Source organism: Pogonomyrmex barbatus, unplaced genomic scaffold (genome assembly GCF_055798465.1).
Source record: "Pogonomyrmex barbatus isolate J1 unplaced genomic scaffold, ASM5579846v1 scaffold2, whole genome shotgun sequence".
NCBI classification, from domain to species: domain Eukaryota; kingdom Metazoa; phylum Arthropoda; class Insecta; order Hymenoptera; family Formicidae; genus Pogonomyrmex; species Pogonomyrmex barbatus.
The window spans coordinates 16,066,767-16,092,940 of NW_028297116.1; the positions used below are offsets into that span (position 1 = coordinate 16,066,767).

General features: G+C 39.8%; 2 protein-coding genes across 2 annotated transcripts in view; both read left to right on the plus strand.

The window, feature by feature from the left end:
* Positions 1–16,197: 16,197 nt before the first annotated feature.
* Positions 16,198–20,399, plus strand: LOC148936712 (uncharacterized). Its single transcript, XM_089076106.1, has 4 exons — positions 16,198–16,278; positions 18,346–18,499; positions 19,203–19,952; positions 20,221–20,399. Exons 1-4 carry the CDS (start codon positions 16,198–16,200, stop codon positions 20,397–20,399), a joined length of 1,164 nt encoding a protein of 387 aa, XP_088932232.1.
* A 42-nt stretch (positions 20,400–20,441) lies between these two features.
* Positions 20,442–26,174, plus strand: part of LOC105432052 (uncharacterized) — a 31,637-nt gene continuing 25,904 nt past the window's right edge. The window contains exon 1 of the mRNA XM_089076457.1: positions 20,442–20,566. The gene's annotated coding sequence lies outside the window, so the exon portion shown is untranslated. The remainder of the gene's footprint in view (positions 20,567–26,174) is intronic.

The following is a 26,174-nucleotide window of genomic DNA, read 5'->3' on the forward strand; positions in this document are numbered from 1 at the left end:
GCGAAGATTCTTATCGTGCGACGAGCTCTTCAACGGTCGGAAGAAAAATAGATACCGACGAAACAAATTCCGGTTAACTCGCAGTCGTTTAAGCCGGAGTGCGGAAGCTTTATCGCGATCTCGGACGACATTATACTAGGATAAGGGAGGTTTTTAACGCTGTCGTAACCCCATTACGTGCCGCGCCACCCCTGACTCTACCATCCCGTTGGAACATGGACAGAGTTTCTCGGGGTAACGCCGAGAAAGATAAAGATACACAGAACGAAGCGCACCCCAATCTGGCATGCCCTCGTGTTCTCTTCGTGTTACACGACATGACGTATTACGGAGGTCGTTGTGAAGCGAATTGATTGATATATACGATAGCAACGATATGAACTAGATCGAAAATCTCGAGAGAAATTGTTTAAGTGATTGAGTGCACAAAAGTAATATCCCGCAATGCAAATAATTAATGTTATGAACAACTTCGGTATTATGATGTTGCAAACCGCTTGATTAAATTAAAATTTTATCACATTTTTGTACTACTGAAGCTGATGCAAATTCGAGCCGAAAATGTTCGTCACTTTTTATCAATAAACAAAGTTAAAATTAAACATAATTGCACATTGTTTACAATGTTAATTCTCATTAGCTTTACTATTATTCATTGTTATCATAGCGAGAATCTCTTTTCTTTTAATATTAAATCTTTAGGTATTTATAGATAGTAATTAGAACAGCGAAGAAATTAATAAAGTTAATCACAACTTCTTATTCAATTATATTCCGGAAATGACAATAGTGACAATAACTATTTCGACAAGACTTAGTTCTAACTGCATTAGAAGTAACTGATGTTCGGGGCAAGACACTCGCTTCGTGGATTAATAAGCAAAAATTCTTTCTAGCTCACTGGCGTATTCAGACGTCGTCTACGGCGGTGAACATCTCCCTAACAGGTCGTAGGAGAATAATCCTTATATTTCCCGCTAGTATTGCACGGTCCTGTGCGAGATACAATTATTGCCGAGTCCAGCCGAGACGTACCGTGATCACGCGAATGCTCCACTTGAAACACAGCCTTCGAGCACGCACCAACTAACGATGGATTCAATAATATATAGCTCCTTTCTGAGGCTACTGTCACTTTGTGATCATCCAATTGCGAACCGAAATTCATTTAGGAGTAGCATGAAGGAAAGATAAAACAAAACAATAGCAAACGATAAAATTCAACCTACAGTCGATAACTCACTCGTCGTAATCATCCCTGTATTACTGTCGATAATAAATTTCCACCCCCGTAATCGTAATGCATTTTATACAGATCATTACAATTCCCCCTTTTCTTAACTCGATATAAATTTAATGTGAATTTTTCCTTAGTAGAAATTAACGAACTGCATAATCTAATCCACTTAATTTTCAATATTGAATACTTGAGCACGGATTATCCTTTAAATAAAATTTTTAATAAAGTAAAAACTGACTTGAAATATTATTAATTGGAAATTTTTAAACTTACGTGCCTATATACCCTCGAGCATTAATTCGCAAAGTCTCTTTAATTTTAACGTTGCTCTGTAATTAAGCTTCCGCGTACCAAGAAAGAATTCAACCCAAATGTATATTCATTAAAGAACTCATGATTAACGGAAATACGGGAAATACGGTAGCGCTATGGCGACGATGCGATTCTATAAAATATCGTGATCATCATCATCGACTGTCTCTTCATCTGTCCGCGACAGCGTAACCACTAATTAACGAGCCTTTCCACGCTCGCTTCTCGAATACCATCGAAGGCGAAACGACCGGCCGGTTGGGAGATCGGCAGTCGCGTCGGGGCAGCGTGTCTCGACATACGCGCACCTTTATGCTGCAGCGACGACTTCATTCGCTCGCTCGTAACGGGCTATCGCAGCATTGGATTTTTTTCAGGTCCTTTGTTAATTAAAAAATTCCACGCGAAGTCAGATTTCCTACCGGCGCGGCGTGCCGCGCCACAGCGCGCACGAACGCCTGTATGAACAAATCCAATACTGTAGTTCACCCCAAACCCGTCATTGCTCTCTCTCCCTCTCTCGTCTCCACCACGCGTATTTAATTCGTCTCGGGCACTCGCGGACGCAAAGCGGAAACATTAGCGGTCTAGCACGGTCTACCACGAGGAGAACGTTGTCGCGGTGTATTAAAATATTTGTTTACTCATCGTGTAATACGCCTCGTGTAAATTCACCATTTGCAAGGTCAATTTTTACCTACGAGTGTATAATAAGAGAATATATCCCTTTTCTTTCGGAAATCTCAGATACAATGCTCGTTTACGGGGGATGAGAATTATCATATCAGCCTGTCCCACTTTCGTCGCGTTTGTACGCGGAAGCCTATGTTCCACCTTTCATTCTCGATTTAAACGATGGAGAGCTGAATGAGCTCGCGATTGACCTATCGGAATACTTCAGCCCGGCCCCGGCGCTCTTTTTCTACGCGATAAAAACGCGCGTACGGAATTTCGTGTCGGGACTCGTTCCGCTTAGAGCAGGCAGGCACGCGCGGAACGTTTCTTGGGATGCCACTACGTTCTCCGGATCGTGCGTTATTTTATCGCATAGCGTAACAATACACGCAATATTCGTTTGAAGCTCGAGCTCATGTTTGTTTCGTTTTTTTCATTATATCGCGCAATTGTCAACGCAATTCCTAATATCGCGAGCAATTATTCGACGCACACGGGTTCGCACACAGTACGGTTTTTATCTTCATTTCAGCGTAACAGACCGGTAGCACGTCAAGGAAATTAACCGCGGAATGCGGCCGCCGCGGCCGCGAAGGATATTTACGCGGTCCGAGGAGGCGGGGGAGACGACGCGCTTGTTAAACATTTTTTAATTAAATCCAAATCGATCGGCGCCGGCCGATGCATGCCTACGCTCCGTGGCAGAACGTGCGGTGAAAGGAACGGGGGGCGGTACGGGGTGCGAGCGTTTCGGGATCTTCTTTTTTTGGCGGACAATTCGATATTCGCCTGAAAATATCGCCGACCAATGGAAACTGTGCTTTGTTAAACTAAATTTTCGAAAAAATAGATACAAATAATATCACATTGTATAATATAACATTCTAACACAGATGCGGCTGATTGTTCCAATTTAATTTCAAGGATTTTGATTTTGACAAAAACTTTCCTACATTGATATCGCGAATCTAATTTATTTATTTAATTAAGAAGCAACGGAATACTTTTATTTTCGCGATATTTTTCTCGACGGACAAATATTACTTCAAAGTGACACTTTTCTCGAGAGATATATTTATTATTGGCACTTACAACTCTCCTCTATGTCTACATCTCAATTTTTTTTTAGCCAAGCCAGGCATTTCGGAAGTATATTCGTCACTCGGTGGAGCCAGGCAATACTCGACACGACCGCGCCTTTTCTACTTACTCTTTCACCCCGTAAATAGGGATAAAAGGGAGTAATTTCCAATCGAGACCGACTGCGAGGGCTGCGCACCCCGCGAGTCTCGGGCTCTCTATCGCCCATCGCGGCGTTTACGCGTGGCGAACATCACGAGAGGCTGTTTGAAATGCGCGCTGTGAACGACGGCGACGAGCAGCAAGCCCGCTCTCTCGTTGCCAATGAAAATCGGTCAGCTAATATCGATACTTCATGGCATAAATATGTGATAGAATCTCATTGCACGTGCGTAAACGAGCAATAGTTACGTATGTGAAGCCACAAGCGGGAGAGAAATCGAGGCCGTCCAGATAAATAAAAACGACACAATTATTGTCCCGCGACAAAGTTAGATTATTATTAGGCTTGTTAAAAGACGACAATTATATTTACCATATAATTCGATTCAATGCGGAATTATTCAAATACATTATTATATTTATTTATGTTATTATTAGAAAATTTATACAAACATTGTTTCAAATTTATCCAAGAATCGCGATTTCCCTCTCTTGTAATTTTGTTCTGTCATAAATTTATTTTCGATTTGAGCTCTTTTTATGTAACCAATGCGATTACGACATGCTTGTGCATTTGAGCTTATTTGTGCAGACTTAATGTAGCGGTATTGATAATTTTGTGGACCGTCTGTTGCTGACATATACCGTAGCGGATGAATGGTCGCGCGGAAAGGAGGCCACGCTCGAAATCTCATTAATGCGACATCCTAATTTAAAGTTACGTCGGTCTATGTGAATCACTTTCGGTCTATCTAAATTACTAGCCGTCGTGTCTGCATTGTTTGCGAGCGCAATCGTGTTATCTTAACCGTTTAGCGATCGTTCTTCCGTTTCCTTGTTGGAAAAGTTGAAGACGAGACCTCTGCGATTCTAAAACAATTTGCAGATAAATGTGTCGTCATACGCGAGATACAATTTTCAAAACTTCCACTTCGATTTTAAATAAGAGAACAATTGATTTAATGCGAAGAAAGTTTACGGGAACGTGATTTCCAGGTACCCGTAGACGACGCTGCATGCTCATAACTTAATTGAGCAACGAGATCTTCGGATACTCGCACCTCGACTTTCCACAAGTTCGTGTTAATTTCCGCATGGAAAGGGGAACTCCGCGAATAGAGTACGCTTCGACGCAGAATCAATTATATGCAACAATCGAACTTCCCATGAACGAATGAGGGAGATATATCCCAACCACGGACCAGTCTACTCTGAAAATTTTTCATGCTGCTAAACTAGATATTTGCAAGATAAATTTTTTGTTAACAAAAATGTTTTTTACAATAAATTGGTAGCACCATCGTAAAAAAAAAAAATCCATTATTTAATACCCTACTAGTTCTACAATTTATTTCGCTATATGATGAAATTTATTTTCAATTACATGCATAAAGCGTGTAAGAGCTGCGAAAGATGAACGACTGATTAATGTAACAATTGACTTCGCGATTCATTAAATCTATCAGCGAGCCATGTCCTATAATCCCTGAAGGCTCAAAGCAAGGCCTTGCAAAATCAATGTAAAGCATGAACAATCGACTAACTGACTAACTTACTTAAGACTTCGCTCCCCGCATAAATAAATTCGAATCAACGTCAGCGTCGAATCGACGAAGGGATGTCGAGCCGCGCGAATTTACCGCGTAATACATTCGCGAGGCGTGCATTGATAGCCGAACTTGGAGCGGCAAGTTTCATAGTGAGAAGCACAATGTATTCCTGAAATACAATATTCCAGCGACACTTAGCGTCAGCCGTCGAAAATGTCGCACAATAATATCGCGATACGGCCGTGTAACGTTGCGAGCGCGATTAGATCTTCGTCCTGGCGCAACGTACTCCCGGAAGGAAACGACCTCGGGAAGTTGCCGAAACATCTAGACTGGTTTGCAAGCGTCGTTGCTCATAGCTGTGTGAAGAAAGTTATCGTGATATGCGTCAAGTTGGGAAAACGATTCGCCATTTAACGCGACCTGCCTTTCTTTCTGTAATGTATATTGTTTTATAAATGTAATGTCCAATTTAAAAGTGATAATTTGCTAAGTAGCTTTATTACTTTTTTTGTCGTTATTTAATTTAACGAAAAAAATTTTAATAATTTATTGCGATTTGTTATATTTTCATGTAAGGTTGCGTTAATATCTCGATCTATTTAAAAGAAGAGAACTATTTCTATTTAATCTCTTCACGAAGATAGAGAAGATGTGTAAAGTAATTTTACACGTTAAAAGAATTCTCTAAATGCCGAAATGAATTTTTGATTTTTGCACTTATCAATATATGTCGAATCTCCCCTTTATCGCGAGTTAGTCGAGAAACAAAACTCGCCAATTGGATCGAGGCCATCACTATGCACGCGGCAGTGATGATGACGGTGCTGGCGGTCGGTGCCGGTGATATTAGTGGTGGTGCACTGTCAGTGGTGCAGGTCCATTGTTCGTCAGACACAAAACAGTCGGTGTACAAAGTGGCTGCTGCGTTCGCTGCGGAGAAGGCGAAGCCGGCGGGCGACGAGGAGGCCGGGGAAGACCGGGGCGAGGGAAATAGTGCGCTGTGATAGAGAGAACGAGGAAGAGATCGGAAGAGAGAGGAAGATAGAGGGAGCGAGAGAATCACAGTGGTATCAGAGGGTGGGTATTGTCTACACAGAGCTAATCAAAACCAGCCCTTTCAACACACCCTTCCCCTTAGCCTCTTCGCGGACCAATACACAGACGGCGTATGAGGTACACATGCACATGTGATTCCTAAATAAGAGAGCGTACGAAGGCAAAGTTCGCGTACGCATTGGAAACGATGTGGTTGCAACGCGCGTTCGAATGTGTCATCGTGATCTTGATCTTTTGGTAAAACTGAAAGTTGCTCGATAATGTTAATTGAAACTTGGATGAATAGTACAAACATATATTTTACAAAAATGTATAACGAGCTAATCAAAGAAAGATGAAAAAGATCTTTTTTTAATTAGTTTAGTGTGATAAGAGCAATAATTCTTATATCTCAATTTTATATATTAATTTAAGAAATACATATTAAACTTTTCAATGTAAATATCGATTGATATTAAATATTTTAATATTTTGATAAAATTGGTTACTTTTTTCTGATACTTATTTTTTATTGAAATAAAATGAAGAAAAACGTTTATACGTTATGTTTCGTCCATTTTGAGCTATCGCATCAAGGGGCAATCATAGTTTCATAAATTTAGGGGAGAAGTATTTCGATCGATCGTATATTTTTGATCGTACATCTATCGATGTCTTCGTAAATCGATGCTTTCATAAATATTTCAGAGACAAACAGAGGGAGAGAGAAAGAGAGAGAACGTTTGATTTTTAAATTACAGGCCTTATAAATAAAAAGCAAATGTTTTCCTATAATTAAAAATAAAATTATTGGAAATGTATTGTGAAAATAGAATATTTAGATAGAAAGTGAGTAATTAGAATAATTATTATAATTTCAAAAGCTTTAATTTGAACACCATCATTTTCACGATACAAAAATTGTTTGAAATTTTTATTTACATTATAATGTGCAAAAGAGAGAGACAGAGAGATAACACTTCTATCGATCAAGCCTTCGAGTGAGAATAATGGGCGCTTGAAAGCGTTTAACTAAGGGATAATAACAGTTTCGCCAAATGAAGGTTCATCGGCCGATTGTGTGACAGTTTAACGCCGTAATAGAACACACGGGCATCTGCAAGTACGAATGCAATACTCGTAAAGCTTCGTCTGCGCTTGCGGCAATGGTTATGAGGAAAACGATAGGGCTGGATGAGAAAGTCCGATAACGTTTCTAATTTCCGAAACGAACCGCCACGCTGTAGCCGCGAAACACTTGTTCGATGTGTCGAATTTATACGTTCGAGCGTGCTTCCTTCGGATGTTTTCTATAACGCACTAATTTCCACGCGTGTCACAAAACTTGCTTATCTTGATTATGTTTATATATATATATATATATATATATATATATATACAATAAAATATTTTTATTCAAATTCTCATACGCGCGGTGTATAAATACATTCGCAAATGCACAAGAAAAAAGATGTTTTGCAACAAGATTTTTTTTTTCACACATCGATATGAATACAGAACAGATTGCTTTCACAGATTTCGTGAGATTTCGTAAGATTAGCGACTAGTCTGCCACGAGGCGAGTTTGCAAGTAGGCGAGGGCTTAACTTGCGTTGTCCACGGGGTCAGAGGGTGGCGCGCGTTTCATAAAGTTAGATGTGCCATTCGTATTTGCCAAGGGTAGCAGCGGCATGTCAGAGTGCGGGTTGTATCTCTAACTCTCTCTCGAGCGCCTATAACATCCATATCTATATCCCACGTACCGGGTGTCCAATAAATCTATTACCTACTCCCGTGGGAGTGAAGACGGCGGCAGTGGCGGATGCCACACAACGAAACGCACACGCACACGTATGCGCGTGCCACCCATCTATATGGAGGCCGCATGAAGGATCGGCTCGGATGCGCGTCCATCTTCGTTATGATATTTTCAAGCCGAGAAGGGCACACGCGAAAGAGGCGATCGCGCCTTTCCGCGGCCGCTCGTGTCGTCTTTCCACCGTTTCTCCTAAACGTCCTCCTTCCAAGGATGCCGTCCTTCCTGACGCCTCTCGAGCGATATCTATATTCGTTTTTGCGACGTCTTGCAAAAGACGAACGCGCCCCGCGTATGGAAGTTTTTGTTTTCATGCCTGACCATTCCTACTGTCTGAAAGGCAAATCCCTATTTTATACGCGTGTCGTCCTTAACATTGAGTTACTGGATATGTCAGACGTAAAACATAGCTCGCGAAGAAATAACTTAGTGTATAATATTATATACTATATTTGTTATTATATAAATATTTTATATAAATATTAATCTTAAATTCACTTGAATTCTCCTCGTGACCAAAGCGTTAAGAGTTAAAGCTTCATTTGATGAATATACATCTTTTGATGTGGATGTAATTCCATGATTTATGATTGTTTCGCTTATAAGCCTCTGTTCAAAACTTCGTGCACCGGATAATCGTAGTGTAACAATTATCGGAGAATCGGTTCGCCAGAGAAAAAAGCCACTTTCCCGGCAATTGTACCGAGAGAGAAAACTCGACGTAACTTCGAGGGCGATGGTAACTGTCGAGGCAGTCGTTGCTCGTGGACCTGCTTTCACGAGTAAACGAAGAAATCGAGGATGTTGTGGGGAGGAAAGGGGAAGTTGTCGATGATCAAGGCGATCTTTGCGGGGGAGGTTGGAAGGGCATGGTAATACTCGCGGCGGAAACTGGGACGGGGACAGGACAGGGGAGAACGCTCGTTCGCTCCGGAGAATAAAACCCCAGAGATTGTCATTGCGCTGAAGAGGTCCGGACGTATAACAATGACAGCGACTGACGCAGCAAGCTGCGGCTACAGATCATCCCTAGATATTAAAAAGTCGGACCGCGCGACTCTTTCCGTCTTCATTCAGCGACGGCCACCCGCGACGGTCACCCTCCTCTCTCACCCCTTCTGCCGCTCTTCTTCTGCCTTTCACGGCGTGAGCGTGACAAACCGATACCGCGAGGGACTGCGGTGGCTCATCCTGCCTTCTGTCTTCTGCTCTTGTGAAAACAATGGTGAGCACTTGGCGATTTGGTGTCATCGACTCCCAGGGAATCGTCGTTTCCCTTGCGTCATCGCGAGACAGGTGATTACGACTACCGAAGATGGGGAAGAATATAATTTCAATGAGCTAGAATCCCGATGATGTAGACACACGAGAATGATTTCTGAATGAATTGTAACAACAAAAGCGCTAGAATTTTCTATCAAGTTTTGGTATGAAATTAATAATCAATTAAGTCGTTATTTTTAGATCTGTTATATTACAAAAAACGGAATACAAACGAAATATAATATATAAAATATATGTTTAATAAATTGATATCTCAAAGCAATATTTTTTTTATACAAATGACATTATTTAAATTATTGAATTAAACTATTGAATTAAATTATTGAATTAAACCTTAGCTGTCAAAAGACTTAAGCTATACTTTCTAAATAATCTTATCATGAAGGATATATTGATAGTGACTAACGATTATATTGACGAGGATTGTATGACATCCACTTTCTATGACAGCTTAAGAATATCTTTATCCATTGATGTATGGAGCATCAATTATGAAGATTTAATCTATGATAGCGCAATCACTGTACATAACAATGTACACTTAGTACACTTATGTACACTTATGTACACTTATGGCCAATAATGGAGCATAGGAAAAAAAAATCTGAGCGAGAAATATTTCATTGTCAGAAATAATCGTGAATAAAATTTATATGATCTCGTCTTGTATTCACTCTTTTTGAAATATTTCTTTAATTCTCATCGTTAATGAATTTAAGATGAAATAATTTTAAATACAGAAAAAAATGTAAAATTTAAAATTATTAAAAAAGTAAATTTCAAATAAAAATTTGGTTTCTCATTTAATAGTAAGATAAAAAAATTTTAAATATAAAAATTAGTATATTAGTTTATTTTAAAATAGTTTATTATAAAGTTATCATAAAGTTTATCATTAAAGTTATAAATAATAAAAGATCTTGTTAAAAGATTATTTTTATTCGTAAAAACTTTTTAATATGTTTCAGGTTTAATATTTTTTGGGTATTCAAAGTTTGACACAATTTTAATGGCAAACAAATTTACTCGTCAGAATTCTCTAACGCTCTTCAAGAGAAAGATTTCATCACGAGCGAGATTATTTTCGATTTCATTAACGTCATTTCCTCCGACACGTCGCTTCACTTCCCCGTTGCGAATCACACTGCTGGATGAAGCGGCTGTGGTGGTATCGGCTCTCTCGAGAGAAATGAAATATTTCCATCAGATCCGCCGCGATAATCCATCTAGCGTGCGCGCACGCGTCCGAGCATCGCTCACGATTGCCTCTGATGCAGGAATTCATCAGGACGCTGCTCATGAAGTATTCAGGCACACGTTGAATTAATACCGATTAGCCCGGTACACTATTGCGATGGTCCCGTTAATGGTCGTTCAAATGGCGACACTGCGTTCCAAGTTTCTGCGTTATCTACCATACTAAATCATTATTCGACAAACATTTCGAAAGTGATAAATGATAATGTTTAATTAATTATGTAAAATGTACTGGCACATCATGAAATAAAATATTTCTTTCGAAATATTTATTTTCTTCAAATACATGTGATTTGCATTATTTCTAATATAGAATATTTATCCTTATCTTCTTACTTATATTTTACATGTCACTGTGGGTATTAATAAAATATTTCCGGGGATGTGTATTATTGTAAACAAGTGCAAGGTGGTATTCCAATTTGCTGCTGAGCCTCACGTGCCGCGCGCGTTTTATCGCTCGTTTCGAGGGAAAATCGCTCGTGCGAGAACGAGGCACGAATACAGTGAGCAGTTATCGCATTGAAACATTGAGGGTCGTCGAAAATTTGGTCGCAAGAGTCAGCGCGGGGCACTCGAGCGCGGGGCCCGGCTGGGGGTTGCTCGAGGCTCGGGAGAGGGAAACGATGCATCGTACCGCACCGCAATGCACCGCATTCGCATCCGCATTGCAACCATGCAGCATCCGTTGTCGCACGCGCGCGCGCGCACGCAAGCGATGTGCGTATGTATATATATATATGGAATCATGCAAATGTGATGCGTATGCGATGCTCGTGTGGCCCATGACGTCTAGTGCCCTGCTGATGACGTTTACTGCCACCACGCCCTGTCCGTGCTCATCCGACGTCCATCCTGGACAGGCATCGACCTCCTTAATTACCAAGGATTCGACTAACGATCCGGCCAATTACATCTTTCGAGCGGGGTGAGCGCGACAGCGAGCGCGATGGCCGCATAATTGGCAATCGATGGCAGATCAAAACGATTTGCCAATTTGGCAGATGTTAATCGATGACTTCGACGTGAAATGGAAAAACATAATTTTCGGCGTAATATAAATACATTCCGATTATATTTCGTTTATGTAGCAATTTTATAATTTATAGAAAATATATAAAAATGTAAATTATGTAAATGTCATCTTTGTTAACGATAGGAAGCGATTTAGGCAAATTTTATATATAAGAAATATAATAATTCCGACTGCAAACTGTTATTAATTGAAAGTAATGTAACCAATATAGGGAATCGATAGTGTTAAATAGATTGGACGCATCATTAGTATGAAACTACGATATTAATGCGCAGGCACAGAATTACTCTCTGGAAAAATAGAGAAGAGTAAATAAATAACAAATCAAAGTACTTTATTTTATCCACTCACATTTTGGCTGATTATGATTTTATGATGTACTCGAGTCGCACAATTCGGCAATCTTTAAATTGAAAAATACATCAATTGACCGATAGAAAAAAAATAATGTAAAGAAAAGTTAAATAACATAATTCATTTGTCGGAAATTTCTCGCTAAATTATACTCGGCGGGAGTTTTGCATCGATGACGACTACTCGGAAATATCAAGCGACTTGGTACCGAGTGCTAAATAAATTTTTCATGCTATGACTGGACAAGAGCGATGAACGATAATCCGATTTCCTCTCTGCGTTCGCAGGCCTCTTAAAATACATACGCGAACGCTTCTGGTTTCATTAAATCTCGGAAAATTTATAATAATCTTTTAGAAATATAGCTTAAAAGATTACACACAAGATGTCCCATTTTATATATTGTATTTCTTTCAGTTATTCATATTCCCTAAAAGTCTCAGCTGTCCTCTCGTTTTTCTAATTGTATATAATATTATATTCATGAAGTGTCTTAAAATTTTGATATTTACAAGATATAATCGGCAGGTAAAGGTGCTTCGATCGAAAGGATCGAAAGAAGGACATCTCGCGAGCATTCATGTGTCTCTGGAATCGTCAGGACGCTCGACAGGGACGACGAAAGCTTTTCGAAAGCAGTTAAACGTGTTCGCCGACATTCTCGCAGACACTCTTAAATTTGGGGGCCATTGTCGGGCACGACGAAAGGAAGACGGAAGTCGCTCACTTGGCAGAAGTAGCGATACCGTGCATTATAGTATGGGCAATGGACGCGAGATAGAAGTCGAAGAGAGTAGAAAGAGCCGTGGTATATATGTGGAAATAGGGAGCGAGTGTTCCGTATACAGGGAGAAACTTCTGACTTCGGTCAGACCAGCACCGGCCATTGTTCGTTATGAGTGGCTATCTCGCTGGACATTTCCGTACCCGAGTATGTGCATACGCTTCGCTACGGCCTACCAGATATTTTCAATGCTCAAAATTTCCATCGGGATATCGCCGGCGTGTCCGACTTACCGGGGCGAGATTATGTTTGCAAAAATGCGCGCTCTCGCTCGCATAAAAAAGAGGAGTTTGCTATATTTGGAAAAGTATAATCCTTTCTCACGTATATGTATATATATATATATATATATATATATATATACGCAACACAGAATGCCTTTGCAAGTAATGAACACAAACGTATATAAATATAAGATCCCGCGTAATCCTCTGGTAAGGGAATGAAAAACCGCGAGTGGGAATTTATCGAATTTATCGGATAGGAAATGTAAGAACCTAAATGATGCAAGTTGCGCATGGAAATAACTATGAAGTTCAAGCGAAGAATTCACGAAGGCGCGCATTTATTCGTCCTAGACGATCGTTTATCTAAAGACGTCGAAGGTGAAATGGTACCGAGCGCTACGCGCCTTTTTCACCAGCGAGGCCGCTGGCTTACATCCGACCTCGGTTTTACAAGAAGTTATGTGAGAGATCGTACGGACGTATCGCGTTAATCTCCGCCATTTTTCGCAATGTGCTAGCGCTGGACAGCGGATAGCGACGGATACGTATAGGATTTTCTTGAACCCTTCTCATGTTTCTCAATGTTGAAAGAAATTTTTTATTTCGTACATTATTTTAAGATTATATTAATTGCTCACGTTTCTTCAATCGATATATGCAAATATATATTTAAAGATCGTGAATCTAATACTTATATCTTTATTGTATAAAGAAGAAATTGATTGCTTTCATTCTTAAAACTCGTAAAAATTCTATGTGCTGTGTCATGAGGGGAGGCGAGAAATTAGAAAAGAGTGACATACATTTTCTTGGGAAAAGAAACGCAGGGAGGAGCAGGATCAATTTAATCTCATTAAAAGATGAGTTTTTTTTCCCTTGTCGATGCACTTTTGAAGATTAACGTACACTAATGATCCACAGAATTCACGTTTGCGCATAATCACAGGAGCGGAAAATGAATGCAATTATTTATTTGTAAAAAAGTTTTTCTAGAACAATTTAGATTTCAAGACATTACCTTAAAATAGGGTTAATTAGAAAAAATTTATTCGAAAGAAATTAACGATGCATGTTCATTCATATATTATTTTTAACAAAGACATTTCTGAAAAGAAATTTTTGGGATAATAATTTGTGAAAAAATGAATGTGATACACGTAATACATTGTATATAGGTTGAAGGGAAGAAGAAAAAAAGATTGCAAGCCCAGAGGACAAGCTGTCAAAACCGATTACTCGTAGAAATGCGATTGATTATGATTTATGGCGAGATGTTGCCGGACCAACGATTTCGGTGTGTCTTGTGATTCGAAAAATTTAATTTGCGGGGGAAAATCCGGCGAGAGAGAGAGAGAGAGAGAGAGAGAGAGAGAGAGGGGCCCTAGTGCTTACGGGTACGATTGGACCTTCTTGACTTCTTCTCTTAAAGCTTTGCTCGATTCCTTTTCTTTGAACATAACTGCTTTTTCTCAATTTCATGTCAAACCGATTTTTTGAGAATTAAGACGAAATCGCGTCGATCTTGCGGAATTATTGTAAATACAGTAATATTGCGAAATTTCGTAAGATCCTACTAATAAAGTATCTTTGAATCGGATTAAGATAGAGACATAATGTTTCTGAATTCATATACAAAACGATTATAACGCGTACACATTGACATATTTATCGCGCTCGAGGGTTGCCTTTCTATGGGGCTAAGACTCAGACATTAATTAGAAAGGCGGAACTAATTACTCGATCCCTCGAATATTATGAATTAGCCTTACAGTGTGTAATTCACCGACTAAATGCTGCGAATAAAGTGTCGCGGTGGTATTAATATTTCATCTCGGTCGGCCCGCTAAAAGTGTTCCATTTTAATTAATAATTCAGACGATTTATCATAACTACGTAAAAGAAGGTCTTTCTAACGCGATATTTTGGTCGTTGATAGAAATAGTCAAAATGAATGAAAATAAAGTAGAAATAATTACTCTAGCACATTTCTACTAGAAGATGTTTAGGTGTTTATTTTATAAAATAAAAGAAAGCTGTTTCATATTAAAGTGATTAAAATTTTTCTTATAGTGAATTTTTTTTATTTATGTAATCTGCAAACAATATAATATGCAAAGCGTTTTCCCTGCCGCAGTAGCCCCTTGCGTTTTACAATTCGGCCCGAAAATCGAATCACATTCCCAGAATTGCGTTGCGACCGCTACTATTTCGTCTCCGCTTGATTTTGGTGCAGAGCGAGGTCGGTCTTATTCAATATTAAGAACTCACTACCATCGCAGTCCGGACAATGCTTCTCACTATCGCAGCTGTCGACCTGGACGAGCACGCCAATTGATACCCCGAAGGACTCGCGAATAGTTCCCTTGAGACTCGCGCGCTTACTCTCCCTCTCCCTTTTCTCCCTTCTCTCTCTCTCTCTCTCTCTCTCTCTCTCTCTCTCGCGAATCTCTTTCACGATATCGAATTAATTCTATATTCACAGAATGTTTACTCACTTCAAAATATTCTTTTTATGATGATTATAAATATTATCGGGGAAGTAATTTAAACTGTAGCATTAATATAACATATTTTGTTTTTTCTCTCTGCATGCAATATTATTTTTATAATAATAAAAAATACACTATTTAATAACTTATCTAAGAATTGTATATCGTAATTACAATCATAATTTCAAGTATAATTAAAAGAAGCTGTACTTTATTATTTTATGAATGAAATCAATCTGTTATCACACGAATATAAATTTGTGTAAGCAACATATAAATTTTTTTGTAAGTATATCCAGAAGTATATACGTAGGTGTATACTGGGAGAAAGGAAATGACCACTTTATTAGCGGTTGATTACATGGCGGTTAATTTAACAACTTGGACGTTTAATGATCGATTCGCCGGTTTCACGCACTGGCGTCCCTTCAGCGGAAACTTACATATAACTCTCGCGCTTGCACTAACTCTAACGTCAAATTAAACGAACCGCTCGCACTTAATCCGGCATTAACGACCGGCCGACCCGATCTATTAGTTTCATCGCGACCTATAGCTACAACTCGCTTATATAATACAATGAAATACGACGTCATAACATAGCCATTGTGTAACAACATTAAACAAAAAGTAAATCTACGGAAAAAAAGTTCTGGAAAAAGAATCAAGACACTTGGAAAAATTTAAAAATGAAAATAGAAAAATTCAAGTTTTATCGAAATTTGTAGCGAAAACGAAATTTTCTCTTGTGTATTGCGATAAAAAAGTTATATAAAATGATAATGAAAGAGCATTATTGCGCTTAATATTTGCATTGTAACACTTTGGCGGCACGTGAAGCGGTTACAGAACGATGTAAATCGCGGAGAAATTCAGGGCGGTCTAGGAGAGAAATGTATATTGGTCCGCAAGTAGATACACCACGAACCGGCAGGCACATCGCGCCAAGATGGACGATAATCGTCATTTTGCCAGTAAGGGGCACTCAGCCCGCCCCAAATGCATGCAAAGAGACCCGATGCACTCTCCATAAAATCCCGTGTTATATGAGATCACTTAGGGCAAGCCCTGTCTAACGAGCGCGCCGTTACCTTACGGCCTCGCTTAATCGCGCTTCTACCAAAGCGACGAAACTTCGTGGACTCTTCTTCTTCGTCGTATTTTCATCACTTCGTTCTTGCGCACAAGTCGCAACTCAAGCAACTCAGGCAAAAAAATGCATTTAACTAATGCAAAATTAATTTCTACAAGACGAATGATCAAATTAGTGCTATTAATATGGGTGATATTCACAGAGAATATAATATTCTGCGAAGTAATAATGCACGTTGTAATATCGATTAAAATCTCCGGGACGTGTTTATTAATGCACATTACATGAGCGGCGTGGCATGTTCTTGCTCTGATTGACTCTGTAATATTAAACGCAATCCAAGTTTGTAGACGGGCGATGACGAGAGAGTGTATCGGGGCAAATAGCTCGTTGAAGGACCGCGGTAGATTAAACTTAAGCAATTTTGGAGATTTCGTCGGCGATTAATACGAGAAGCTGACCGATTATTAATTGGTGATTAATTTCAAATCGCGCAGATTCCGCCATAAACGCGGACGCTTGGGAATTACAGGCGGTCGTCTCGACTTGCTGTCATTAGTCATTAACAGGAGATGATTTAATGTGCATGGCAAATTTGTCTAAGAAAATGACATGAGGTGATGAGATGATTAAAATTCAAATTAAACAGCAAAACATAACTGTCTCTCGATAAAAAGATAATTATTGAAATCATTGTTCTTGAAAATGCACTATGTAAAATGCACTATGAAAAATTATATTTTGTTATTAAAGATTAATAATTGTGTTTGAATATCATTACGACATTACATTTGTGAATCCTGACTTTAATTATATATTCCGTGTAAAGATTAGTTTATTGACAATGCTGATATCATCAGCTTTTTTTGTTAATTATTGCTTCGTGGGGAAATCTTATTGCTTCGGCTTTATATGCCATTTTTTCCGGAGACACGGTGTACTTGACGTGTCGCCGTGCGGCTCGAAATTTGTTTGCCTTGTTTTACGACAGGGACAGGTTGCATCGGCTGTCTTATTGGATTCCGGCACAATCACGGGGAATGAGATACACATGTGCGCGAAAAAGTATAGATCTGTCGCGTATATATGGCACAGCGTTATATGTATATACATAAGTCTACATGCTTTCATTTGATTTCATATACCTTCGTACATGCAATCAAAACCAGATGTGTATATATATTTCGTTAGAATATTAATGACCATAATATAAGTAAATTATTTATTAGCAGGTACACATTATTCTTATTTTTTTTTATATATAAATCAGAATTTTGACTACCATTGCGATTATCATTTATTGCAAAATCCTCATCGTAATTATCATCTAGGCAATCAATGATGACACGGAGCTACTTTGGAGCTACTTACTTCGTTAATGTCGCTTCGAAACTTTCGGCACGCCTTCTTTCCCGGCGTTATCACAGACGCGGCGACTCATCCCCCGTCAATTTTACCAGCGAAAAATACAATCGTACGGGGACAGAAGAGTGGCAGGAGGTAAAAGGAAGGTAAGATAAGACGTGAAAGTGGAGGAGGGAGGTAGCGCAGGACGAATAGCAAGCAGCGTCTCGTGGGAGTGTGCACCAGGTGCCGGGTTAACCCCTACGGCTTAGATGTCTTTAGGCGGCGCGTTACCCTGTCGCGTCGTAACCAGAAGGTGGTAACCAATCGGTTTCGTAAGGTCGGGCTAGGATCCGCTAAGAAATTCGAAGGCAGCGGAACGAAGATAGAGGGACCGTCTAGACGGACGAGCGTGCGTTGTCTACGTGACCGGGGAAAGTCATTCTTCTTTGGGGTATTCTGTGCGAGGTTGGTTCTGCGCGACGAATAATCGAAACGCTTGCGCGAGATACACTCAAAATAATTCCACCTCACGTTTTGTGATTTTTCAAATTATACGTAAGATACAGATGGATTCTTATTTGACATCACTGGTATTCTTCAGATTTCTCAGATTAATGTCGTCACATTTGAAATTCCAAGCACGGTGCGGCAATCGTGGAAACAAAATTTTGGCTACAGGATGCAATTTCGAGGTATAGTCCCGTACTTCCACAATTGCTCAACAAAGGCGCTTCTGGAGGCAGATAGAGAAAGAGGTTCGGAACACGTTCGCGCTACGATGAATTTTTTAGGGAACACCGCGCGTCATGAATTATCCGCAGAGTCATCGTTTCGAGGTTCAAAGCCTTGCGCAATAAAACAGCGCATCCTCGCCGATGAATTCTTCAGTGAAATTCCATTTCCGCGGCCGTTAAGTCTTCACGGCGCGCTCCCACGTGACCCTTAAAAACGACGAATAAAGTGGCGCTTCTGGACATTAAAAAAAACGAATGCAACAAGGGCGAAAGGTAAATGGCAACTGCTTGCGGCTACGTGAACGAAATGAGAAGTGCGACGTAACGGTTAATAATCTTGACGGTTTGTTTATGATGCCGATTCGCCGACTCTTGCTTTCCTTCAATGATTTTATGTCACCCTATTAACTTATGTCTGAGACGTTTATATTCTTGACCCTGACTTTGGTAGAACTCTTTAATAATTATATCTAACTTTGAAAATTTGAATATTGCAATCTTGAAATAATCGCCATCTCTCTATTTTGACACTCATTTCCACCGATCCTACGGTGTGGCAAGTGGATGCATAGTGTACAAGCGCAATAAATAACGAAATTTTGCAGCGTTTTCTGAGAAAATATACAGAAAATTGAATAGTGCATCGTGGGATTGTATATAAGAAATAATGTCATCCGGTTTTGCTGGAGTTCCCGGGTGAAGGAGCCGCGCCCGTGGCGGTAAGGTCGGAAGGGGGTTTCGCGCGCGTGCGGGAAGGGTTGGTTGGCGCCGGGGGATGAATCCCCGGCCAACGTGGGGTGCACCGTGCAGTACGGTCGCGTGGGCGAATTCGGCATCGACGGCCCCGTAGCTTTCACCTGCATTTTCCACCTGTCCTCTCGGGGCGTCGCTCTTCTTGGCTCCACCTACAACCCTCCTAGCAACCCTCCGACGCTCTCGTCCAACGACGTCACGAGCTCCAGCAAACTCCCATTGGCCGCGTCGTATCGACGCGACCACAAATCCACCGTTGCTGCCACCGCCACCGTCACTGTTGTATTTTATTATTTTACTTATCTACCCTACGACGGTGGCAGTGGCGATGCATACGCTCCTTTTCTGTACTCTTTTTTGCAACATCCTGACGACGTTGCACGCGAGAACCCGGCCAGGAGGGAGGTCGGCTCGCTCGTATCTCCGCTACGAAAATGTAGTCCCGATCATCTTTCTTTTATTCCATCGCCACTGCTTCCACCGCCCCGTTGCAAGGACAGTGGGAGAATTTTGCCTCTCCTTTTCGTCCTGGGCAAGTTTCTCCCGGCTAGTAGCCTTGAGTCGCAAGAATGTCTTGCGGATCTTCGAAAACGCGCGGGGATAGCGAAATCCCCGCCAGAATCAATAGTTTCTGTTCCAATTTTCTTGGTTCTGAGATTGCTCGATGCGAGATCGTGCTGGAGTTGCAATTTTTTCTGTTACCGAAGCTGTCTGATCACTCGTAAGTGAAAAGTTAAGTCCGCCATTTCTTTTTTTCATGATTCTTCACTCGTACGTGAATACAATGGTTTGAAATATTTATCAAAAATGAAAACCTTAACGATACAGTTGAAGCAATACTCTCAGGAATACAGAGAGAACGCGATTCAATCGTCCCACAAGGTTGCTCCTTTATAATAAAAAATTCATCGGTTACCCGCCGCGTCGAGCTCATTTACTCGCAATGACGTCGGAGACAAGAAAGAATTGGGAATGTAACTCATCTTCAGAAGCCGCGCGCAGAGTCGATGCCGTCGACGCTACGATCAAAGGTCAAGTAGCCGTCTCCGTCTTCGTCCTTGGACACGCCGTATTCCACGTAGAAGATCAGGATACGAAGGCACGTACATCCGTATTTCGTCGAGGAAATGCTGCGGCTGGCTCTTCTTCCCTCCTCATCCTTTTCTGAGTTTAGGGCAGAAGGCAAGGGGAGAGACGAGGTCGAAATAAGGAAGTAAGGAAGGAAGGAAGGAAGGAAGGAAGGAAGGAGGGGAGAGATTAAGGGGCCTGAAAGACAGCGGGAGCGGAGAGGCGATAGAAGAAGAAGTTCACTGGTGGGTTGGAGGCGGCAGACGGGTTGGTACCGCGGTGTCGTGTGCACACGTACATACCCACGTAGATATCCACACACGGCGAACACGCGCACATGCACGCACATACACACGCGCATTTAGCACATATGGGCGTATCACCGAAGGCGCGCTGCAACTTTCATGTCGAGCGAGACGGTCGGAAGATGGCTGCCGGGTAACAGCCAGCCGCGAATAAACCGGTAAATGCTTTCGTTCGCTGCCGCTCGAAGCTACCAGCCACACCGCACCGGGAAAATCCATTTTCGATTTGTTCCCCGGCACCACTACCACTATCCCCCCGATGCTGCTGCTGCGGCTGCTACCGCTGCTGCAGTAACACATCTACCGCGAGGTATTTCTTTCACGATGGCGGCCGCTTTCCGCGGTAGAACGTAATGCGCGATGGAGGTCGCTTGTATTTTAAAGAAAATTTTAAAATATATCATAAAGAACATACGCAAATTCGCCTCATTTCATAAAGCTGCAGATCTTGTAACTTCGAGAGAAGATATGGGCCCTCGCTTCATCGGATGCACGCAATCTTGTGCAATGTTACGTAATACGTTTTTTCTTGCATGATCCGATGAAACATGTAGAAATGCTAATGAATATGCTCAGTCTTAAATTACATTTAATAACAACGTAAATATGTAAACATATACATCAGAATGCAATTTTTATATTAATATTGGGCTTGTATTATTGGAATAAATGCTCATGATGATATTTTCGGAGTGTTTGACAAAGACAAAACTTATATATACAGAAAATATTCTTATTTTTCATATTAGTTCTTTGAACATTTAATTTTACAGTTAATTACGTTTGTATACTGGTGAATTTAACGTGGTTACTTCCTCTCGCCGAATTAAGATCCGCGATAAGCCAACAATCAATAAAGCACGTACACACAATTCTTCTGGGATTAAAACTCGTCTTCCCGTCTATCGAAAATTGAATCTTCCGCTAAGGATCTGAAACGAATGGAAGCTATAACCGTTCTTCGAGCAGAGGCAAAGATCTTGTTGTATTTCTTAGCAATTCAATTATTAATACAAGCACGAAAATATCCTATTTCGTTATCTCTTTTTTTGCACAATTCCTCTGCAAAAATGATACTATAATTACAATTGTAAAGAAATATCAAATAGCGAAATGGAAATATATCGATAAGTTTTTAAACATGTCAACATGACAAGAATTCATAACACGTGACGTTTTAATTCTTAATATTTTGAAAATTTTTTGAATGATACTCTTGAAATTGTACGATTAAAAATTCGAATACGTAAAATAGTTCAAGTTTAATCGGTTAGCGTTTTTCTGGAAATTTGCGTGGCGCGTCTGCGTCGCGCTTGAAAACTTGCGGCGTAATTTTCTTGAGACGGAGAAGAGGCTTCACGTTTACGAAAGTCTATAGTCTTACAAGGACTTAGCGGCGCGGGAAAAGCTAGTCGCGCGCGAATGCACACCGTTATTTATTTTCTTCAATAAATTCTGCGAGTTGGACACTTTAATCCGTGGGAATCTCCAAGTGCCTGTCACTTAGGCTCGCGTACTTATTACTACTTAAGCGTTTTAATGGACAAGTTATTATTCTGATATATTGGCTTTTAAGCTCCCCCCTTAGCTTTACATCCTTAGCTTGCATCCCGAAAGATTCGTCAGACTTCTTTGACTTTAATTAATTAAAATGCATCTAATTTCTAATTGTAAATATCGAGAAAAATCTATATATTAGGCAAATTCATTTTCATTAATCTGTTTTAGTGATCATAAGAATAAAATTGCGATAGTAATATATAGTAAGAAAATATAATAAGAAAAAGCGAATTTTAAGATTATTTAAGATATTTAATTTTATATAATTAAGTCTGAAATATACATAAATTCTCTAAAAGATTATTTCTTTTAACATTTTCAAGATTAGCATTTAAACAAAATTTATCAAACTTTTTAACGTAATAAAAAATTACTATTGAAAGTTAATATATCTACCGATTTAATTAGAATCTGAAATTCTCGCGAAAATAATACAGAAATTATTATTTAAATATATAGACTTATAAATATAACAATAAGTTAAAAAAAAACCAATGTCTTTTATGAGAAGATCAAATTACACATAATTTTACTGTCTCTTATATCTATAATGCATTTTTAGAAATGCATTTTGTAAATAATATAAGTCTAAGAATAATAATAATTTTGAATATGAACACAACGAAATAAATACGTACATGAACGATCAATGTGTGCAACAATTGCGCGGCATTGTGAGCACGCGTGCATTATCGAAAAGCATCGCTTTCTTTTACAGGATTTCGCCGTAGGACTCGATTTTGCATGGAATCCGTCGCTACGTGTGCAATCGCGAACAGGCGTCACGACAGAAAAAGGCGAGGATGAAACTCTCAACGCCAGCCTACGATTTTGTTGGAAATTGATAAGAGCTACGCTCGTCATTGTTAACGAGGTTGAAGATCTCAAACTGAAGTATTATAGAGAATATTTCTTTTAATTCTTAATATTATCTTTTATTTATTATTATTATTGTGTGTATATTTATAAAAACTATATAATACTGCTTATAAATATTATTCGATAATATTAAAGAAAGAAAAAGAAATTATATAGGGAAATCTAGAAAAGTGACATTAAAGAAGATGGAAGAAATGTTAAAATAATAATAATTATAACGTAGAAATTACGTAGAAATATTTATAAATTTTGACGAAATAATAATGAACGTTTCACTCTGCCTTTGACTATCCAACTCTTTGACGCGAGCGCGATTCCCTCAAAAATCTCGATCGTCGTCGGAGGGCGGACGCGCCGTAGGGGCTGAAGTATCCATCGGGAATCGGGGAACAATCCCATCCAGCAGCGGATTGCTTGTTCCGCTATTTAAAAGTGTCCTCGGTTAGCGGCAGAGTAAGTTAAGGCCCGCATCGACGTGGTGGTCGGGCCTCGAGCCTATCGACAATAACGTCGCGGTCGCTTTCGTCGTCTCGGCGAAAGTGGCGCTGTTTAATATTAATAAGCCGGGGCGGCTCTGCCCCTGGCAGGCACGTAGATGCATATCAGACCCGGCATTACGAGAAGACGGCACCCGCGATCGCGTCGGGGAACAACCTGGCCCGGCACGCGAGACTTTTTCTCTCCGCGATTTGAATACACTCGCGGCGCGTCAGCGTCTGTCCGCGAAGCGGATGTCTCCATTCGCATGCGACTCGAGGATATTCAAAGCTCACACACGTGCAACCATCGACTTTCTAAAGATTTATCTAAGTGCAGTTATCATTTCTTATTTGCTATTGAAAAATTTTGATAACGTATGGAAGAAACGTAAATGTTTGTTTCAGTTTGTGATATTGTTTATATATCAGTTTGTTCTATCTGTTTGATATATAATTTTAATATCTTTTTCACTGTATAAATTATTGAATATTATAAATTTTTGATTTTTGATATTGCAATTTCTTATTATATAAAGATCTTTTTTCTTTCTAGAAAAAAATTTTAATTTCGTTATTTTCATTATTTTTCTATTCACAATATTTAATAATCGGTATACAATTTGATCACGATTTAATAGATGTAATTGTAATTTGTATATGAATAATCTTTTGTTGTTAAATTTTTTTGTTATTGGATTAAATATATTTGTTTTAATTTTAATATCTCGGTAAAAAAAATGAATAAATAAATATATACATATTTACAGTAAATATATATATATTTACTGAGAAATTAAAATTAAAACAAATATATATATATATATATATATATATATATATATACACACCTGCGAGTGGCATCTTAATTAAAGGGGTTCATGATATTCTGGAACGCTATGAAAAAAACAGAGATAATAGCGAAGACATCGAGGCGAGTGCATAGCTTCTTCCGGTGGTGTCATCCAACGGAATCGTTGTAGCTTCGTGAAAGGAGATTAAATAAAAAGTTAACTACATCTCGAGCATGTGAGTACATTAACGCTGGTTCCTTTTAACCAGCCACAAATGATTGATGCAATTATCGACGAGGGCATACTTATTGGCACAATTTCTTTTATCACCGCGATCTCAGGTGCACCCTTTAGCTATGGAGAAAGGTCTTCCGTATCACGATGGGGTCGTTGAAGAATGGGCAATAGAAGAATAAGGAGCAAAATGGAAGCAAAAGAGAAATACAGCACGAAAAAGGAATAAGGCAAAGGACAGAAAAAGGGCAGAAAAAGGACCCAAGAAGGACAGCGAATGAGAGTGGAGAGAAATGAGAGAGATGAGAAGCAGAAAGTACGAGGAAAAATAGGAGAGAAAGAAGGGTGACGGTTTGTAACCGAGGCTCAAGAATGAGAGGGAAGACCAGCATCAGGGTTGCGAAACTGCAGGATAGAAAAGTGAGCGAACGAGAGGAAGAGGGAGAAGGAGAAAGAGAGAAAGAGAAAGGAAGAGAGAGAGAGAGAGAGAGAGAGAGAGAGAGAGAGAGAGAGAGGGCGAGAGAGGAGACAATGAACGGGAGAGTTATCTGTAATGGAATAAGTTGGCAACAATGGCGCATTGTTTGGTGGAACGGTCGCATCGTCGTCTGTTGACGGACATTATCGCCGGACGTTGCGTTTCCGGCGCAACCGGGAACGTCCTCGTCCCGTCAGAAGACGGCGTGTCAACCGGCATGATTCCGCGCGTTCGGAATGTATGCCACGCGTACAGCCGCCACCGCGGCATCGCGGCACCGCCGCACATAGCGCTTGCTACCAGAAAGCCTACCATTCAAATTCGCGCGGAGCGCAGCAGCTATCGAGCTGTTTGCCGTTACACATTGCAAATAGAAACGCGGCCGTCCCGGCCGCCTGCTTAAAACGCGAGCCTTAGGCCGCCACCCTTTGCCAGTCGTTTCGAGTTTTGTAGCTATCTTCGATTTCTCGCAATAGGTCACGACAAAGAGCGTGGTTTCATCAACTGTCTGTCAAACTAAACTCTATTAAATTAGTTTATTAAATCAATTGAATGCTTACTTTTTTTCTTGTTTTGATTTAAAAAAAAAAAAAAAACCTTTGCAGAAGAGTACAGATTAGATAAAGTAAAATAATAAACAATTGTAATTGTTAATGAAATCAATTACATCGATATCGTAAATTTTCAAAAGCTTAGATGATGAATAAGTACTAAATATTTTTGAATCTTCTTATTAAAATAATGAAAAGATTTAATCACATGATTAAACAAATCTTTTTTATTAAGCCTTTTTCTATTTTCAAATATTTTCAAGTAAAAATAACGTCTATTAAAATCTTTAAAATCGTACCATTATAATTTTATGATAAATATGATGAATGGTGATATATGTACCTTTCGTGCGTCGATTAAATGCACAGGATGCGTACTGTGCTTTGTTATTATTGCGCGTAGAATTAATTCGTCATGACGGATAGTGAGCGAGAATAATTTAAGTAAATCAAGAACAGCTGTCAAGATCGCGGTGAATTCGAAACCGTTCGCGGATGCGTAATACGAATTGCGGGGCGCGCGAGATGGCGAGGGTGTGGGACGGCTGGTGTCTTGGAGATTCATTCCCTTAACGCGGTAATACCACAAACAGACATT

Coding starts and splice junctions, on each gene's coding strand:
- LOC148936712 (XM_089076106.1), top strand. CDS start 16,198: ATGTATATTGGTCCGCAAGTAGATACACCACGAACCGGCAGGCACATC. Junction 18,500..19,202: donor GGAGGCAGATAGAGAAAGAG/GTTCGGAACACG, acceptor CGTGGCGGTAAG/GTCGGAAGGGGGTTTCGCGC. Junction 19,953..20,220: donor CCGAAGCTGTCTGATCACTC/GTAAGTGAAAAG, acceptor ACTCATCTTCAG/AAGCCGCGCGCAGAGTCGAT.